General features: G+C 37.2%; 1 protein-coding gene across 1 annotated transcript in view; it reads left to right on the top strand.

Moving 5' to 3' along the window:
* LOC131668758 (uncharacterized) overlaps nt 1–20,702 on the top strand; it is a 47,750-nt gene extending 27,048 nt beyond the window's left edge. The window contains exon 3 of the mRNA XM_058943180.1: nt 20,409–20,702. Coding sequence (XP_058799163.1) covers nt 20,409–20,702 — 294 coding nt within the window. The remainder of the gene's footprint in view (nt 1–20,408) is intronic.
* The last annotated feature ends 323 nt before the right edge of the window (nt 20,703–21,025 follow it).

The raw sequence follows: 21,025 nt of genomic DNA, 5'->3' as shown, positions 1-21,025 counted from the left end.
GATTTCTTATTCGTTGTTATTATTATCATTATATTTCTTTATTCTAGTTTGCGGATTGGCAGTATTCCCGTGCGGTAAAGAAAGCCAGACGGGAGGGCTTGCCTTGACCAGTCGCGCCTAAGCCCAGGACCCGAAAATATGTGAGAATAGATGTAAGTGTTTTACAATGTATGTTTGTATATTGGTATATTGATATGTCTGATTAATTTGTTTCCTATTTGCTTGTTAGTTTCAGAGATGGAAATTAGTGCGTACTCTGAGGCATTGCGATCGAGGGACGCAGACGGCCTTCTTCTTGGGGGAGTACGGTCCAGATGAAGATACTTGGAATCTTCGCGAATTATTTTTTTATGATTTGTTAGTGTATTGTAACGGTTTTCGTCGAGTATGTGTGGAGGTTTTATGTAATTATAGGTCCAAGTGTAGACCATCGATATAAATGTAGTTGTATATGAGTGTAATTATATTTGTAAACATAATTGTAAAAAAAATATATTTTTCTTTTGTTTTTTAGATAAGGAATTTGTTTTTAATTTAGATTCCTAAAGCGAATATTTCGCTTCCCTCCCCGCTTAAAATGTGGCCATGACGTAAAGCATTTGGGGTACTGAACAACACGACAATTAGACTTTTGTTGAAAATAGGTCATGTTTGTATTTGATTATTGTTGATTCGAGCGGTAAGTTTTGTTGAGGAATAGGACAGTGGATTTCAGGGTAAATTTGTATCTTGACGTCTGTGTCGTTCAGGTTTGTGTGTATTGTGTCTAGTTGAATTTCTACGTTTTGTTTGTTATTTGTTGTCATACTTTCATGGTTTTGTCGTCCTAGTATCATTAGCAGGTGGGTTATTGAGCTGAAGAAGGCCCATAGTAGGTTCATAGACCAGCCATAAACCATGTGCAGCGTATATCCTCTGATGATGGTGTCAAACGTCAATTTTATTATTTGCAGTAATATTAATATCATTATGATTACTGACGAGATTGATCCGCACGTGATTAGTTTGTTGAATATGTGATTCCACGTGCTTTCAGCCAATTTTGTAAGTGTATTTTCTGTAAAAATGTCCTTTGTTGTTCCTTCTCCTGATATTTCTTTAGCTATAATATTTAACAGAGATGCTTTTTCCATGGGGAACATTATTTGTTGTTGTAGTTAGTCCAATTCTTGTTGTGAGTATATGCCGCTAGTTGCTAATGAATCTATAGATTCAAATTTCCATTTTATGTTTGTGTTAGATTTGAGTGTTTGTGGTGGTATTGTTTCCATTGGTTTGGGCGTTAGTTTTATCCATTTGTTGTTTACTTTGTAGTATGTAGGTATTATGGAGTTGCAGTTCATTGGAGTACCTTTTCTTTTGAGGATATGTGTTTTTGGAGTAAGAAACCAGGTTGCATTGCCTGAAATTACTGGTAATTCGTTGTAGCATTCGCTAAGGTGCTGTGCCTTCACTTCAGTAGGGGTGCATTTTATGACATGAACTGCTTCTCCTGCGATCCTGGCAATATATCCAGGTTTCTTCATGATGTTGTATGCGAATTCGTCAGGGGAGAGGGTTGCAAGGGATAGGGAGTTTGGTATTGTTTTCTTCTCTACTTCGCACCTATCTATAATGGTTTTTCTGTAAAGATCGTTCAGCTGTCTGCCCAAATGCTTTTCGACATATACAAATTTAAAATTTACGTATGTGAATAAATCTATGTTGACCTTGCTTTTGCTAGTAACAGTATCTTTATCGAATTTGTATTTGTTGAAGTTATTGTTTTCTTCCGCGATAAAGAGTTTTGGGTGTTCTGTTCTTATGAACTCTCTGTAACATTTCAATATTTTATCTTTGGCTGTTAAAGCAAAGGTCGTGTCGCTAGTGCTTACCATGTATATTATATCGTTATTGTATGTGTTAAAATATTTTGTTACTGGACCTTTATATAAAATATCATAAGTGTTAGTAAAACATTCTTCCTGAGGTAAAATGTCCCAAAATGTATAACCCCCATCAGAGTCTACGCAAGTTGTGTTTATTTACACATTTACACGTCGTTCCTGAGCTTAAATGTAATTTGTCATTACTCAGACAAATTTTCGCATAGGCTTGTATTAATGTGATTTTAATTGTGCCTTGAACAAGCACCTTATTTCATGATCCGAACCTGTCTGCGTAGACTACGCCGCTGCAGCTTCCTGCATCGCCAGCGAAATCTATGCTCTTGGTTGTCGTGGCGTTTTCAAATCGGTAATTGTATGAAAATTGTCATACTAAAAAATTCTCGTTTCGTTGATAGTTTGGCATTGTTCATGGCTCAATTCATACAAGTATTCTTGTTCTCCGTTTTGTTCAGGTTCGAGGTGTCCGAATAATCCGCATTGGTATACTGTCCGATGGATTTCAATTTTGCATTGATGTACTGGAACATTTCTAAATTCGGCTGCTTGGATAAGTTCTATATTTACTATTGTTGAGTTTATGGTTTCGGCGTTAAAGTCGCATTCGTCAGCGTCCAGTAGGGAGAATGTTGTGATGTTAGTGTTTGTGGTGCCACAGTGATATCCAATGTATGCATAAGTAATTTGAAAGAATGTAATGAATAACATTATTTTTGAATACATGATTTGTTTGTCCTAAAACAGAGAAAGGTTTATCAGTTTATATACTCTTGTGTAATATTAATTTATTAGCATGAACTGTATTCGGTTTTCCACCCTTATTTATTGTTACATTATATTTATCTGTGATGTTTAATATTTCAAGGGACCCAGGTTGTGATACTTTTCTAATTTTCCTGGTTTAGGTTCTTTAATGAGCCACACTTGATCTCCTATTTTGAAATTGCAAGGGTTTATGTGGCGATCATAATATTTTTTTGATTTTTCTTTTGCTGTTATGAGGTTTTCTCGCGCTAAGCATGCAATATCCTGCATGTTTTGTATAAGTGTTGATAGATAATTATTGAATGTTGGCAATTGTTCTGAAGTTTTTAACGGTTCACTAGATGGTAATCGTGGTGGATAAGCGAAGACCAGTTCATGCGGAGTAAATCTATGTGCGCTGTGAACGCTTGTGTTGTAATGAAATTGGGCTAATTCTAATAAATTGTCCCACTCAATTTTTTTACTAGAAAAATTTTTCAAATATTCACAAAGGGGGTGATGTTCTCTTTCTTTGCAAATTTAAATCTACGAGCAATGGCTTTTAAAATTTTACTTGTAAAGTTTGCTCCTCTGTCGGTGAGGACTGCTTTTGGTGAACTGAAAATACATATAAATCTTTTGATTAGGGCGTCTGCAATTGTTTCTGCGGTTTGATCAATGAGTGGAACAACTATTATGAATTTTGAGAGTAGGTCTTGTATAGAAAGAATGTATTTGTTCTGATTATTAGTAACGTTTAGAGGTCCTACTATGTCCATTGCGATTTTGTCGAATGTTTTCATGGGAGTGTCCGTTATTATCATTGGTTGTCTAGTTTTTATTCTTTTTAGTTTGTTTCTTTGACAAATTTCACAATTTTTAATACGGTTCTCTATATCAGTTTTCAGATTTTCCCAATAGTATTTGTTCTTTATTCTGTTCCATGTTCTGTTGATTCCCGAATGTCCTCCTAGTGCGTTTGAGTGATATTGTTCGAATATATTGTCTCGGTCTGTGACTTTTACGTAGTCGATGTAATTTAGGCAAATGATAATTTTAGTTTTATAAGTTTCGAATGTTGTTGCTAGAATGTTTTCTATTTCGGTCCAGTGTATGTTTTTTAATTGTAGGTCTCTTGAGATGCTGAATGTTTTTATTTTCTTGCGAATTATTAATGTTCTTAATAATTTGAAGAGACCTTTGAGATTCTCCTTTATCCTCATAGCGGACTGTCTTGTGTCAAGACAGGCTATAAAGATATTTTTTGTTCTTGACTGTATTATTTCAATTTCCTGGGGTTGTAGATTTTTGTCTGGTTGTATCTGTTTGATTTTTATTAGTCTTTCTGTTGCGTTATCTAATGATTGATGTTTGTTGTCGATAAAATGTATAATGTTGTCTTTTCTTGATTCGATGGGTTTTTTCGTAAATCGAATGTTATGTTGTTTCTGTGTTGTATTTTCGTCATTTTCCATATGTACTTGTGCTTGTGTAATATTTTTATTTCTATTTTCTTTTTCTTTGTCTTGTTTGCTTGTTATTTTGATTTGTTCCTCGTGTTTTTCTTGTTCATTTGTTATTATTTCTTTTGATTCTTGTTTTGCTTTTTGTGCTCTGGTAACTGCGTTTATTTTTATATCTTCTATCGGATTTCGTGATAGTGCATCGGCATTTGTGTTTATTTTGCCAGGTTTGTAGATAATATCATAATCATAATCTGCCAGTTTTAATCTCCATTTTTGTACTCTTGAATTGTTGTCTGCTGATTTGAAGGTTTGTGATCACTAACGACGGTAAATTTGTTTCCATATATGTAATTTTTAAATTATTTTATTGCGAATACTATGCCAAGTGCTTCTTTTTCGTATGTATGGTTTTTTTTTCTGCTGATTTTAAGATTCTTGATGCGAATGCTATTGGTCTGTCATCACCGATCTCGTAATGATGAATGGTTTTTTGAAGAACTGGAGTTGTGCATAGGGCCTTTTTTAATTTTTCAAAAGCTTCTTGTCTTTCTTCAGTCCAAATAAATGGTTGTTCTTTTTGCAGTAAATCTATGATAGGTTTTGCTATTTGTGAGAAGTGTCCAATAAAGCGTCTGTAATAGCTTGTTAGGCCTAAAAATTCTCTGATATTTTTGATAGTTTTCGGGATAGAAAATTTCTTTATTGCTTCTATTTTCTTTGGGTCTGTTTTGATACCTTCTTCACTTATAATGTGGCCTAAGAATTCTACTTCCTTTTGGAACAATTTGCATTTACTCGTTTCAATTTTTAATCCTGCTGTTCTTAATTTTTCTGCTATGAGTTTGAATCTTTCATTATGTTCTTCAACCGTATTTGCAACGATAATTATATCATCGATGTACAGGTAGCAGAACCCTTTTTCCAATAGGTCTCCGAGTACTTTTGTTAGTGCTCTTTGGAAGACTCTAGGTGAGTTTATTAGTCCGAAAGGTAATACTTTGAATTCAAAACGTCCCAAGCCCGGGATACTAAATGCCGTTTTATGTATATCTGACTCTTTCATTTTTAGTTGATGAAATCCGGAAACCATATCGATGGTGGTAAAAACTTTGTTTTTTCCTATGCAGTCGAAAATTTCCAATATGTTGGGTATAAGATATGGGTCTGGAATAGTTTTTGCAATCAATTTTCGATAATCTATCACCATTCTCCATTTTTTCTTTCCGTCTTTTGTTAATCCCTTTTTTGGCACAATCCATACTGGCGCGTTAAATGCACTTGTTGAGGGTCTAATTAAGTTATTTGTAATTAGCTTCTTTGTTTCATCACATGCGATTTGCTTGAGTGTATATGGCAGAGGAAATTGTTTAACATATACTGGTTTATCATCAGTTAAATTGATTTCATGTTCTTCTATGTTGCATTGGCCAAGTTTATCTCCTTCTAACAGCATATGTCTTCAAATGACAGTATTAAATTTTTTATGTTTTCTTTTTTTCGTTGAGTCAGGTGTTCTAAATTTATTGTATCTATCAATTGCTTTCGTCGTATTGTTATTTCATGTTCTTGTGTCTCTTTTTGTGTAATTTCGTTGTGCGTAGTTGTAAATATATGTGTCGATTTTAAATTTGTTTCTTCAGGTGTGAATTTTTCCTTGATGTTTTTGAAGTTATTTTCTATATCATTCATAATGTGAATTTGCTGGTTCGTCATTTTGTCATATTTTCTGTCAATCTCTCCTGCAACGTTATCTCTTAACGTGTCGCAAAAATTTGAATAATCATTAATAATATAATTTTCCTCGGTTTCATTCGATTCGTCTTCCAGGGCTTTATTAAGATTTCCAATAAATTGTGCCAAGCTTGAGTGATAGTTAGGTTGAGATAATATTTTTGTTTCTGGATTCCCATATATTCGATCATTCGTACTATTTTTCGTTTCTTTTTGTATGTCACTTATTATATTTAAGATTTGAGTTACATCTTTATGTATTGATACTTCTTTGCTGTGTGTAATCGTATTTGTTTTGATATCATTTTTGCTTACTATGTATCTTTTATCAAATGCTATGGGTTTCCATGTGTCATGATGTTCATTAATTTCTTTTGATGTTTGTACTGTAAATGTGTTTGTTTGATTTCTGCTAGTGATTTCTTTTAATGGCACTTTTTGATTATTTATTTCCAAGTAACCTCTATTTAATCTTAATTTGTGTTTGGATAAGGCATTTACTACTGTGGGCAAAAAGTAAGGTGAATTTTCAATTTGAACTTCGCGGGCTTAACATTTCGGGCTAGTTCTTTTTTTCTTGAGTTGGTAGGACTGCGAATGACATCTGGGACAAATTTCATGTCAATGTCATCATCAGTAATATATTTACGCTTGTGTTTACCAAACGACCAAGAGTGCATGTTTCGATTTTTACAATGTCTGATTTAATTGAGCAAAGAAGTGCCATCAAATTTTGTTTGCGGAATGAAATTTCGGCTGCGGAAACGTTGAGGATGTTGCGGAAGGCCTTTGGTGATTCTACCATGTCGCAGAAAAATGTTTATAAGTGCTACAAAGACTTCAAAGAGGGTCGAGAACGTGTTGATGACTTGGAGCGCTCCGGACGACCATCGACGTCAACAGATGACCAACACGTCAATAAAGTGAAGGAATTAGTGCTCGAAAATCGTCGGTTGACTGTTAGAGACCTTACTGATATGATCGGAATATCAGAAGGATCTGTGAAAACAATTTTGAAAGACCATTTGGGCCTACGAAAAGTCAAATCTCGTTTGGTACCGAAAACGCTCAATTTCTTGCACTCGTTCTTCGTGACCATTTCGCCAAAAATTCGACGCATATCGTTCCGCAACCACCGTATTTGCCTGATTTGGCTCCGTGTGACTTCTGGCTATTCCCAAAACTCAAGAGACCACTCCGGGGAACGCGTTTCGAGTCGATTGAGGAGATAAGAGCTGAATCGAAGAAGGCGCTGATGGCTATACCGGAAAGGGACTATTTGGCATGTTTCGAGGATTGGAAAAAACGTTGGCATAAGTGTATTTTATCGGGAGGGGATTACTTCGAAGGGGATGACATTGATGTAGAAGAATAAATAAAGATTTTTCATTTTACAAACAAATTCACCTTACTTTTTGCCCACAGTAGTATTCCTATTATTCCATCGTAAGGAATAGAAAAGTTATCTGGTGCTACATGGAAATCAAATGGTTCATCTGCAATATACATTTGTGTTGAACCTATTGTTCTTATGGCGTCTTCTGTGATTCCTGATATAGATATTTGTTCATTTCCATTTAAATGCTTTTGTGGAATGCTGCTATTCTTGATAATATTTAGTTGTGCTCCACTGTCTACTAGTAGTTGCAGTTTGTTATTCGAATTTGGTTCAACTATTTCTATGTACTTGAGCAGGTTTTTTAGTTTGATAATGTATATTTTGGTACAGTCATTTGTAATTTGTTGGTTAATATCAGTACTATTTTTAGCTATATCTGTCTGTAGCATGGTACTCTCTATTTCCTTTATATTTTCTTTGAATTTGCTGTATGTATCTATGTGATGTTTTGTTTGTGTTGGGAGAGTGAGTGTTTTGTCGTGGAACGTATTTATTGTCTGCTCATTCTTTAGGCTTTCCTTCCCAAAGGAGCTCCAGAGTTTTCCGAGTTTGTCCCATGTTTGCGACATTGTTCTGTTGTATGACCGACACCTTTACAGATTCTGCAAAATATTCTTTCTTCTTGTAATCTTTTAATTTTTTCACAGTTATCTATGTTATGTCCTGTTTCGTTGCAACCTTCGCATGTGATTGAAATATTTTGAGGTGGATAATTTTTTAGTGCTTGTAGTTTCCTACATTCACTTGCTGTGTGACCTATATTTTTGCAATAAGCGCAGAATTTTTTTCTTTGATCATTGTTAAAATTGTTTCTGTAGCCGTTGTTGTGGTTTCTATTGTAGGTGTTATAGTTTTGCTGATTTTGCTGAGGGTTTTCAGATTGTTGTGTATTCGCGATTTTTCTGCAGAACTTTGCTGTGTGACCTAATTGATCACATAATTGGCACTTGTAACTTGATTTGTTTCTTTGTTCTGTGAAAAATATTCGCGCTTTTCACAATCTTGTTCTTCATGTCCCTGTTCTTGGCATAGGGTGCATATTCTATAAGGTGATCTATTTTTACCTTTTGTGCAAAATTTTATAGAGTGACCTTTTTTATTGCATTTTTTACAAAAGACCTCAGGGTATTCTTGCGTTGAATGACTTCCTTCTTCACAAATATCGCATTTGTTTACCATTTGTGTGATCTTATTTTTACACTTGATGGCTTCATGTCCTGTTTCTCCACATTTCCAGCATTTTATGTAGTCGGCAATGTAGGGGTATTGACCTACCTCATGTCCTAATTCTTGACAGTATTGGCAATGGATATTTCTTCGTTTGTTCAGTGGGCAAGCGCTTATTGAATGTCTTTTTTGGCTGCAGTATTTGCATATCAAATTGATTTTGTCTAATGAATTTTTACAATTATTAGAAAAGTGATCTGATCCTTTACAATAGACGCATGCTGCAGAATGGCAAAATAGCGCTTCGTGTTGGGGGTCATGGCAAATTTGACATATCATGATTTTTTTTGGTAGTTCAGGTCTATTATAATAATCATTGTATTCGGCATATGTGTTATTAATTGTCACATTGTCTGTTGCTTTTCTAATATTTATGTCATTTTCAATTTCTATAGCTTTTTTGGACATTTCTTGTAATGTTGTTTCGTTGCCCAGTTCGTATTTTATCTCCGTTCGCACTCCTTTTTTAAAACATTTTGCTGTGTCCGCATCTAATTCTTCGTAGAAATTCTTCCTGGCTATTTCATTTGTTTCTTGTATTCTGTATATTTCTTTTATTTCTAATACTAATTGACATAATCTATTTGTGTATTGAATAACTGATTCTGTATTTCCTTGCGTTATTTTGCGTATCCTAGCACGCAGTTCGTGTATGTCTTCTTGAATTGGGTATAGACTTCGTATTGCTGTAATTAATTCGTCTATTGTTTTTACACAGCTGTTTCCTAAAGCTTCTTCTGCTTCTCCCTTCATTCTCACTTTCAATAGTTCTACTACATTGTGTTCATCTTGGTCATCTACTAAATTTTTTACTCGTCGTAGTCTCCTGATGTATAGTACTTTGCGGGTGGCATATTTTTGCCATCGAAGTCCGGAATATAATTTACCAATTCCTTGAGTGATAATTTGATTGGGTGTGAATTTGCCATATTTATTGGGTTTGTTGCTGGACTTGTGATACGTTGGTTTCCTTGAATTTGTCTTTGAATTTGCTGAGTGTTTCTTTCACTCTCCTTTTCGTTTATGTATTGTGTTTTGTTTATTTTTCTAATGTCTTTTTTTGAGTCTTCGATGTTCTGCTGTTGGTTAATAGGTTCGTCAGAGTTTTTTGATAATGCATATTTTGTGTAGACAGATTCTTCGTTTGTGTTTATGCTGAATAATATATCTTTTGGTGTCCCTAATATTAGACTTTGTTCACCTAAAAATCCTCTAATGTCTGAATATCTATCGTGTTTTTCTGAGTCAAATGTGTCAAACGTCTGGTTTAATAGTGAATATTTGTTTGAATCAGTGTAGTCGGTTTTGTTTGTTTATTTTTCTGTTAAATCAACTAATTGGTCAGCTGTTGGTATGATTTTCTTTATTGCTCCTGTGTTTTTCTCTTTTCCTACGATTTCTTCTTGGGTCTTGGTCTTAATCGGCGATCTTTGTAGCTTGTTACTCTTTTTGAAAGCTATCTCATCCAGTCCTTTTTCTAAAAGGTCTTCTAATTTTGGATTCTTATCGATTTGTGATCGCGTAAGTTTTCCTAATTATGGATGATGTGTCCTTCGTTGTGCTGGACTTCTTGCTCATTTATTGCACTTTCGTAATAAACGGAATAAACAAAGGGAATTCGACAAAATCAAAATAGAGTGAAGCAGGGATAATATATAAAATAAGAAAAATTATTGTTAGTAAAAAATTATGGTAGAAGTATATGGAAACAGAATTACTTATTGAGATGGCAAAAATAATATAAAAAAGGGGAAAAAGAAAAGAAAAAAGGAAATTCTATCTACGTATGGTATTTGACCTACTAGTTGAAAATTATTTCTCGGTCACTTATTTCTGCTGTTATCTTAATTTCACAATTTTGCAAAATTGCAATTTTGAAATTCGGTCACTATGAAGAAAGTGACGTGTGCTGTTTACTTCTGTAATACAACACCTACTCGTATATCCGCGGTTTTCGAATTCTCTCTTTTCCGTTTGATGTATTAATTCATTAATAAGAACTAAGTTTTGATATGTATCAAAATAATTTTCTTTATCTCAATCGAATGTATTTTTCGTACCGGAACCAATTGTTACGTCTCGTGCATCAACTACGAATAGCTAATGAATGAGACGTTCCAATATGTTGACTAGTGGTTGGATATGTCTCACTTATAATAAATGTATGTGGAAATGTATATCTGATAATTGTACTACCTTGATAATCGTAGTTTTTATTGTTGATAAAATGTAGCAGGCTCTAACTGCTTGTTGAATTGTATGAGTGTAGCAGGCTCTAACTGCTTGTTGAATTGAATAAATGTAGCAGGCTCTAACTGCTTGTTTAATTGTTTAAATGTAGCAGGCTCTAACTGCTTATTGAATTATTTTGGGTAGGTTGTTGAATAATTACTTGCACGATATTACTTTGTAACAGTCGCGAGTTTATTAAGTACAATGATCACCAATTGTCGGACCGGTGTGTACAGAGTTGAGTGTTACAGGTACTTATTGACTGACTGACGGACTACTGATCAACTGCCGAGAGTAATTTGTTCATTGCTTTTTATATCTTTTATAGCTCTTTTCAGGTCAGTATTGCGATATTGTGTGACATTTTGTTTTCGCTGATTATAAATTCTTGCGTTTTGGTGACTTAATTGCGGAGTGTATTTCGACAGCTTTTTGCTGTCGTGTGAATAGTTTAGCAGTTTTGAATGTGCATATGTTACAAAAAGGATGCGTCGTAAGGCTTAATTTCGGAGAGTCATTTACCTCGTGTTTAGTTAGCTTTTTGTTGACGTGCGAATAGTTTAGTAGCTTTGAATTTCGCGAATGTGCATTTTATAAAAAGGATGCGTCGTAAGACGTAACAATTTCACGGTTTTTGATTCCGCTGATCGTATAGGATATCAGATTTTCAAAACTTATTTTATTCAAGCAATTTGTTTAAATAAATTTTTGCACAATTGAATATTTTTGCGAGTTGCACCTCATTTCCATGGTTTTAGGGGTCACTGATTACGAGTTTGATGTCAGATTTGTACATTTAAATTTATTTAAACAAAATATTTAAATTTTTAATTCTAATATTTGTCTGTCTGTCACAGGCCGACAAACTTCAGAACCAAAAACTATACATAACGCACCCGAAGAATTTCGATGCGCTAAATCCAAATCCCACCTTAGAATTGCGCCAGCACGTCAGTATTCCGAGATATTCTAGAAGGCTATAATCTCCGTGGCCATAACCCTAAATCTGTTAGCCCAAAAATCCCCCACCCCTTAACCTTTAACTGTCCCCTTAACCTTAAATCCGTTAACCCTGTAGCCCTGAAACCTGTGATGTTATAACCCTCGATGCCGTTACGGAAATCCCTTAATGCCTGAGCCCAGTAATTTGCGGCACAAGGAATCTAGGGCTATTGTATCGCAGATAACAGGATTCCGAGGTCAAGAAATTCGGGGTTAAGTTGGCAGGTTTTATTGTCGCGCTTGTTATAACCTTCTTGGGTTAAAATATTTGGGGTTAAGGGGACGGGGATTATTACATCGAGGGTCACAGGGCTCAGGGGTTAAGGGATTTAGGGTTAAGTGGGCAAGGTTTATTGCCCTGCACGTTACAATGCTCCAAGATCAGGGATTTGAGTTATAATAGTCGAAATTCATTGCGTTGCCGTATAAACCAATTGATAAGTAGTACATTTCAATTGACGATAAAAGAAGACATAAACTAAACATTGTTAGTGCTTTTGTACGATAAGAATTGCTTTTTAGATGCCGTTGTCAATTTTGCACGAAAAAAATTATTCGCAATGTTATAAGGTACCGTATATAGCCAAAAAAACTTGATTTTCGCACTTTTGGGTTAGGATATCTCAAAATCCTGACGTGGTGGCGCAACAAAATCCTGACGTGGTGGCGCAATTCTGATGTCGGATTTGGATTCAGCGCATCAAAATCCTTCGAATATATTATGTCTGGTCTCTGGTTCTGAACCTTTGTCAAATTTTGTTGGCCTGTGTTATCAATATTCATATTATTAAATTTTACATCCTGAGTTGGAATTCTCTCACACGTAATTTCTTTGTCTTTATTAGTAAGATCGATTATGTTAAGATTTTAACGATCATCTCCTTCGAATTTTCTTTTGTTCGTTGATTGATCTGATTTCTTCTTTTTATCGGTTACCGTAAGAGCACGTATTTGCAAATATTTTTCTGTTATTTTCTGTGCCATCAACTCTATTTTCGCCACAGTTGTACTATATTTACTTATTTTTCTCCCATTAATCTGTACTTTCTGTTACTCTTTTGTTTCCAAATCATTCTTTCAGTTTTCTTCTACTTTACGTAATTTTTTTGCTTCATGAATAATACGTTGATGCATTAAGATGGCTCTTTTTACCATGCTTTTTGATATTTATCTTAGTGTCTGCTGACGACTTTCTATCCCACGTCTCTTTTAAGTACGGGTTAGCAACAGTTACTGTATATTTAGCTTTCTTATTCGATAATCTTGTTCATTTTATACATGGGTTGAGTTTAATGAAAACTGCCGTTTCTTGTCTGCTTTTATCTAGTACGCGTATTACATCACCAATACAACACGTAGTATTTCCATTCAGAACTTTATTTTTCATAACTTTTGTGGAGCTTTCGGTGTAGGCATTGCTTACTCTTGAGATAGTGTTATCTACTAAATCCAAATCTAATCCACTCGACATCACTATATACGGAATCCATTTTTTATAGAGTATTCAACAAATTCTGGAGCAAAGTATTTATTCGATTCTGTTTTTGGAATTTCCTCTTCGCATTGTATTTTACTACTATAGATTGTAATATATTTCTGGTGATAGACAGAAAGAAGAGAGAGAAGGAGAGAGAGAGAGAGTTGACCGAAGAAAAGCGCGCACGCGAGTGATAGACAGAAAGAAGAGAGAGAGAGAGTTGACCGAAGAATAGCGCGCACGCGAGTGATAGATAGAAAGAAGAGAGAGAGAGAGTTGACCGAAGAATAGCGCGCATGCGAGTGATAGACAGAAAGAAGAGAGAGAGAGAGAGTTGACCGAAGAATAGCGCGCACGCGAGTGATAGATAGAAGGAAGAGAGAGAGAGAGAGCGAGAGAGAGTTGACTGAAGAAGAGCGCGCACGCGAGTGATAGACAGAAAGAAGAGAGAGAGAAAGTTGACCGAAGAATAGCGCGCACGCGAGTGATAGACAGAAGAAAGAGAGAGAGAGAGTTGACCGAAGAATACGCGCATGCGAGTTAAAGATAGAAAGAAGAGAGAGAGACAGTTAACCGAAGAACAGCGCGCAAGCGAGTGATAGAGTGAACGAAGAGAGAGAGAGAGAGAGAGAGAGAGAGAGTGAGAGAGAGAGTTGACTGAAGAAGAACGCGCACGCGAGTGATAGACAGAAAGAAGAGAGAGAGAAAGTTGACCGAAGAATAGCGCGCACGCGAGTTATAGACAGAAGGAAGAGATTAGATTAGATTAAACCATTTTTATTCAGCCATGGGGTATAACCCCGTAGGCTTCAAGAAAAATAAAGTGCTATTACAGGAATAAAACAATAAAACAATAAAATAACAATAATAATAAGCAATAACAAACATTAATAAACCAATAATACGCAATAATAATAAAACAATAAAACACATTAGATAACATACGCTATACATTGGCATTATAACAAGAAACATAACAGGATAAAACGCAATAAGAAAGGCAATAAGAAATGACGGAGTGTGAGACAATAATATCACACTGATAAAATAATATAACTAACAATACAAAACTGGAGAAAAAAAGAATAGGTGGGCCTCAAAAAAAAAAGAAATGACCTCAAGGAGGCAGATAAATCTAGTTGGTAACGACAATTAATGCGAGTCATGTGACAACTACGTTGGAAGGATAGAGGGAGGAGAAGAGGGAGAAGAAGAAATAAGATCTAGACAGATGACGGAGGAAGATTCAATATTCCAGGACTTATGAGTTAAAGGGAGGGAAATTATAGGAGAAGTAGGAACCAGGTGTCTGCAGGTAATTTGGACTGTTAGTGAAGGCTGAGACGTTGAAAGGAAGGGATACTATGGGTAATTTTCGAAGGGATGAGAGATTTGTTAAAGATTCGGACGTGACCCTCTGGATGAAGTGCTGATGTTCCAGGACCGTAAAGAGGGAGAACAGCCATGACTTAAGCTCCTTATATCTAGAAATGTCAAAGTCAGTTATGGATAGTTGATTTAGCAGGTACATGGAACGAACTGTAAAAGAGAGGTTCTAAGTCGAAATACGTGGAGCTGGATATGAGAAAGCTGAAGGTGGATTACGAGAGGAACGTTTTAAATAAAGACAGTTTGGAGATTGGAAATAGGTAGTAAGGTATGAGGGATGAGAAAGACAAACTGTTTTGTATGCAAGAAGGATTAGTGAAATATTTCTGTGAGATTCAAGGGAGAGCCATCCAAGACGTAGTCTATGAAAGGTGACGTGGGATTCAATGTCAGAAGATGGGATGAAAGGGATGTAACCAGTAGCAAAACGGACGCAAGCATTGTGAGCAACTTATAGAGCAAGCCGCCTGGTTTTATCCAGGTTGTGGAAAGCAATAAAAGCATAAGTGAAGTGAGGGAAGATGAGGGATTTGATTAGGTAGGATCGGGTGGAAATCGAAAGGGACTTCCTGTAAAACTTAAGTGAATTTAGATTCCTGTAGATCTTTTTGAGTGTATTGTTCATGTGAGTTTTCCAATGTAATGATGAGGATATCGTGAGTCCAAGGCTTTTTACGGATGAGGAAAGTGGAATGATGATATTATTGATGGAGATTTGGGGGAGGGAGTCAAGATGTAAGGAGGATAAGTAAAGCTCACTGCCGATAACAATGACACGGGTCTTGGAAACATTTAGTTGCAGACCATTTGAAGTAGCCCAGTCTGCGACTGCCTGGGCGTCAAGTTAAACTTTGGTGAGGGCTGGAATAATTTCAGAGGAAGAGCAATGATGATAAATTTGGGTGTCGTCAGCATATATCATATGCTGACAGAAATGCAGTACCTTGGGAAGATCATTAATGAAAATGGAAAATAGAAGAGGTCCAAGAACGCTGCCCTGGGGCACTCCTGAACAGACACGCAGCCAGTCAGACAATGAGCCCGCCCGATCAACCACAGCCTGCGACCGACCCGACAGATAGCTAAAAAACTAGCGAAGAGCTGAGTCAGCCAGGTTACAGGCCCGCAGCTTCCGGACAAGCAGGTCATGGGGAATACTGTCAAACGCTTTGGAGAAGTCAAACAAGACAAGGATCGTGAGCTGACGCATCTCAACAGCACGTCTGATATCCACCAACAGACCAATCAGAGCGGTCTCAGTTGAGTGCCCCCTGCGAAATCCAGCCTGTCTTGGGTCAAAGAAATTGCTGGCCTCCAGATAGTTCAAGAGTTGCTTGTGAAGTAAGCGCTCCAGGACCTTAGAGGACTCGCAAAGCTGAGCTATCGGCCGTGTATCAGAGGGAGACTGGGGTGATTTAGTTTTTGAGAGAGGGCAGATGATAGTGCGTTTCCAGGCTGAGGGAAAGACTGAAGTGAGGATGGATTGGTTTATTATAAGTGTGAGGAAGGGAGCTAGAGAACTAAGACCAAGCTTTAGCATTCGGGAGGAGAGGCCATCGTTTCCTTTGCCTTTGGAGCGAAGGGCAATGACCTCGAACTCAACTTCACGCTGGGAGACAGTAGAGAAGGTGAAGGATTGTGGAAAATGAGCAGGAATCGGTTCGAATATAGGAGCATTAATTATGTCATCGAAAGCTTGTTTAGTTAGAGCAGGATGACGAGAGGCAACTGAAACGTAGTAAATGTTTAGAATATCAGGGGAAAAGAGGAGTAGTGGAGAAGGAAGAGGGTTGGAAGCTACACCCATGTCCCAGAGGGCTCCCCATTTGTGTGTGATAGACTTTGCATTGTGGATGGTGTCATGAATGAAGGAATTCTTTGCAGTGTCTAGGGAATTTGAGATTTGATTACGAAGTAACCGGTATTGGGAAAGTACTTCAATAGAACCTGTCTTTTTGTAGCGAAGGAAAAGATGATCACGTGTGCGCATCTTGGATCGTAGCTTCCCAGAGACCCAGGGCTTTTTCATGGATGGGATAGTGATCTTGCGAGGTGGGGCAAGCTGATCAAAAGCAGCAAGTACATTGAGAGTAAAGATAGATTCAAGCTGATCAAGTGAGTGTGAGAGGCCCGGTAAAGGTCCCGAGGAGAAAACTGAGAGATTAGTGTCGATTATCAAATTAAGGGCTGAGGGATCAATGTGTTGGAGAGGACGGGAGGAAAAAGTTTTCATGGTATTTTTGATGTATGTAGCTGAGATTGAGACAGCGATTAAGTCATGATAAGGAACAAAGGGTGAATTAGATTGAGCAAACTGTAAGATGTTAGTTGAGTAGTTGGTGATAAATGCTTGCCCACACGATCATGTCGTACAAAATTGTAATCCGGAAGAGCAAGGTGAGCATCTGATACAAATTCGTTAAGTTTGGTTTCGGAAATAGCTATTAGGTCGTAAGGGACGGTCAGGACTTCAGCCTCAAGAAGAGAGAAATGAGAGGGTACATTTAATCCATTAATATTGACGTGCGCAGCAGTGAAAGATAAGTTTGACTCAGTTAAATTGTTGGATTTCAGTGTATGTCAGATTTGGTTGGTATTAATTTGATGGGGCTAAGAGGGTAAGCGGGACAATCGTCTGTGAGTATGAGTATGCTGAGTGGGTGGCCTCACGGCAGAGGGTGTCACGCGTTGGAGAGGCACGAGCCCGCGTAAGTCAGCCTCAGTTAAAATGGGGATCAGCTCGGAGCGCTGAGTCTGCCTGCAGAACACTCTCAGATTACGGACCACTGGCCAGGCATAACCAAGCTCAGCACTAACCTTTCTCGCCTTTGTGAGAAGTTCGAAGACCGGCTTCGGCCATATGGGGCGAACGTAGACTCTCGTCGGTCCACCGGTACCAAAGATGGACTGGGCAGTGTGCTCCTTTAACTTCGGCGAGAAACGCAGAATCCTATCCCTGATTGATGGAGAGTCCACAAGAAAAGCGAATGAGCGAGTAGACCGACGAGCAGCGCCGGGAAGTGATAAAGAGCTTTGGGAAGTGACAGAAGAATGGCTCCAATCACGCGTATGTATGATTTGCGGCAGATTGTGCATCCCGCCAAAACCGAGCGTAACAAGCAGTGAAGTTGCTGCTTGGAAGAGTGTGCCTTGATAGTCAGAGGGAAGACCGTGGACGAGAAGTTCCGGCTCATCTGTGACTGCAAAGAGAGCATCCCTGACCTGGTGCTCCATGCGCAATTGGGACCACAAATCGCGCATCTCTTGATGTCTGCCGGCATTTAGTTGGGCCTCTTGTTTGAACCACTCAGGTGCATCCGCCATGGTGGTAGAGCGATCTACGCCTTGATGTGAGATTGAGTGCGACGACGATTGAAGGTGGTACTGATTCGCAGCGAAAACGTTGGTTGCAGGAACAGAGGACTCAGGTGACGAATGAAGAGGCGCAGTACAGTGGTGTTTGGTTACCGACGACAATAACGGCTGAGTAGGCGAGGCTAGGCGTTTCTTGGTCCGGACGAGTATAGATGGAGAGTGTCCGGTAGGCGTGGCGAATAGCGCAGCTGTATTGGCGATCGGTAATTGGTTGGAAGGTGACGAGTCAGCACAACATATAAATTCAGTAGTTTTGGATACCGGCCTAGAATTTGGGGATATACAGTTAAGGTGGTAAAGCGAATTACAGGAGCCGCACAAAAGAGATCTGTCGAGTCGTCGTAATGGAAGGTAACACTTAGCACAGTCTCTAATTGACATTAAGAAATCGTAAGGGATTACAGGTTTAAGGTTTAGAGGATTAAGAGGGAGTCGAACTACGTTAAACTCAACAAGTAAATAAACTGGAGAGGAAAGAGCGAATTAACGTAGTCGAAATGGTCAAGATAGTATTAATGTGATACATAGAAAATTTGGCGCGAACAAGAGTAAACGAGTTTCGTGACTCCTACCCGCAGTTACATGAAATGCAAGATATTTCTAATTTCGCGGGAAAATTGGAAAAATTAGCGGGAATATTAATTAGCGGAGGAACTGAACATAAATGGCGCTCGGAATTATGAGTACTTGAAATAGGTCGCTTAATAATAAATTGTCAGATGGCTAACAGAAACAACAAAACAAATCACTCAATCGAAGAGGCAACGATGACGGATACAGGAGAAATTGATTAAGGGCACAGCCGGATAACGGGGCGATAATTATTAAATTAAATTTTTGATGTTTCTCACTAAAGCGGTGCGTAGGCGATGACAATGTGTTCTTTAGTAGCCGATGTTGCAGGAATCCGATGTGCAGGAGAAATCTATGTAGTGCGAAATGATGCCAGATGATACCAGTGGCTGCTGAAGTCTCAGGTACATTCAGATTGAGATGGAACAGGTTATGTGACAACTGTAGAGAGAGAGAGTTGACTGAAGAATAGCGCGCATGCGAGTGAAAGACAGAAAAGAGAGAGAGAGAGTTAACCGAAGAACAGCGTGCACGCGAGTGATAGAGTGAACGAAGAGAGAGAGAGAGAGCGAGAGAGAGAGTCGACTGAAGAAGAGCGCGCACGCGAGTAATAGAGTGAAAGAAGAGAGTGAGAGAGAGGGAGAGAGGGTAGTAGAGATAGTTGCCTATTGTTCCGCGGGCTCAAACTTTGTACACCAGTTCTTTATATGACATTCAATAATGTTATGCAAAAAACTAAAAAAAGAAGTAGCTAATAACAAATGGCGGGGGATAGAGGAAGGGGGGAGCCTGGGCTCGAGCCGCGCGAGGCCGGGCAACTCGACCAAACACATGGCAATAAATAATTATATGCGAAAATATAAAAAAATTTAGTGGTTAATAACAAATTAGAGCTAAAAGATATCAATTTTGCTTATTCCCCTGTTTAACCCATTAACGCTCACAGGTCGGTTTTTCGAGACCTGAGTTTGAACTATTCTCATGTCATGAATTCTCGTGGAAAAAATTCAGAAACAATTGTTTCTTATGTTTTCGAGTGTCCTCTTTCCAATGATGCTGGTTAAAATTGTCGCTGAAAAACTTTTACGGTCCAAAAATCAAAAATAAATAAAAAAAACATGATTTTCTGATTTCATTTTTTTTTAAATCGACTTTTCGTTCCCTAAGAATTTTTTTTAATGCCTAAAACCCTTATAGGTCGCGGCCTCGAGGTTTTAACTACAAGTTAGTATGGTTCTCCGGATGTGAAAATTTTTCGTATAAACAAAATGGCGGCTGAAGTGAAAATTTTTTATCTAAAACTTTACAAATTTTTTTCTCGAATACTATAGATTTTCATGAAAATTTTCAAAGAACAAAAATGTCTTATAATTAGTTATAAAATACTCTTAAATTTTTTCATAATCATCCGAGAAAATTTTGGGATTTCGGAAAAGTCTCTGAATTGAGAATTCAAAAATTACGTCCGAAAATTCTGAAAAAATTTGAAAGCGTTCTTTGTTTGTTTTTAAGACATTTCTATTCTCAGAAAATCTTTCGTAAAGTGCATGGTTTTTGAGAAAAAATTTCAAGTTTCAAACCGCAAGGAACCTTGATGTATTCTTGTATTTATATGATGCCAGTTAATGATTTCACGTATTGTATATCAATAGCTTTTGGCAATACTCCTAAATGATAAAATTATTGAATTTGTCAATCACCTTTTTGTTTTGTGTTACATAATTTTTGTGCAACATACAAATTACTGTCTTATTTGTTAACCGTATGTAAAGGACCATCCCAGCGGACTTGCGCTCTCAATGCTTGTAAATACCGGTATAGAGTGTATCGTATATTTTCTTGATTTTCAAAAAATTTGAATACCTAAGAAATATGCATAGAAAAAGGAAAAGTGATCCTATTTGTAGCCTGATCCTACGAAAAAACGCGCTATTGATTCAACGATAGTAACGCGTACGAAGAAAAAAAGAATAGAAGCCATAGAAAAGGACGATGTTGATGCTGTTTACATTCCGAATCCTGTTGATTCTGAAGACTCGGATTTTCTCGAATCTGATGGATGTGATGAGTTTGAAGATGATAACTTTTCTGAGGCTAATAACAGTGATTCGGAAGTTGACGGTTTTATGCATTATGAATCTTACGAAAAAGTATTGAGTAATTATTCTACAACACAGAAAAAGTTGGAGAATAATTATTAATATAGATGGGAACCGAAGGAACACCCTTTCAACGAAACTTTGTCCAATGAAATACTGCTCTCTGAAAAAGATAAAACTAAATTGTCATCTTACTCGTTTATTGAACTGTTCGAGCTATTTTTTTCATTAGAATGTAAAAAGTACATTATATCTTCTACTCTTGCTAACGGTTATAATTTCACTGAGGATAAATTGAACATATTCATTGGCATAATTATACACACCATTTACAATAGAAGGCTATCTCAAAGAGACTATTGGTCTACTGATTCTATGTTGAAATCAGAAGTGGTAATATCAGCAATGTCGAGGCATGAATTTGA

Source organism: Phymastichus coffea, unplaced genomic scaffold (assembly GCF_024137745.1).
Source record: "Phymastichus coffea isolate CEN01 unplaced genomic scaffold, Cenicafe_Pcof_1.1 PCOF00006, whole genome shotgun sequence".
Classification (NCBI taxonomy): domain Eukaryota; kingdom Metazoa; phylum Arthropoda; class Insecta; order Hymenoptera; family Eulophidae; genus Phymastichus; species Phymastichus coffea.
The sequence above is the reverse complement of the archived record's forward strand: the minus strand, read 5'-3'. Positions and strand labels throughout refer to the sequence as shown.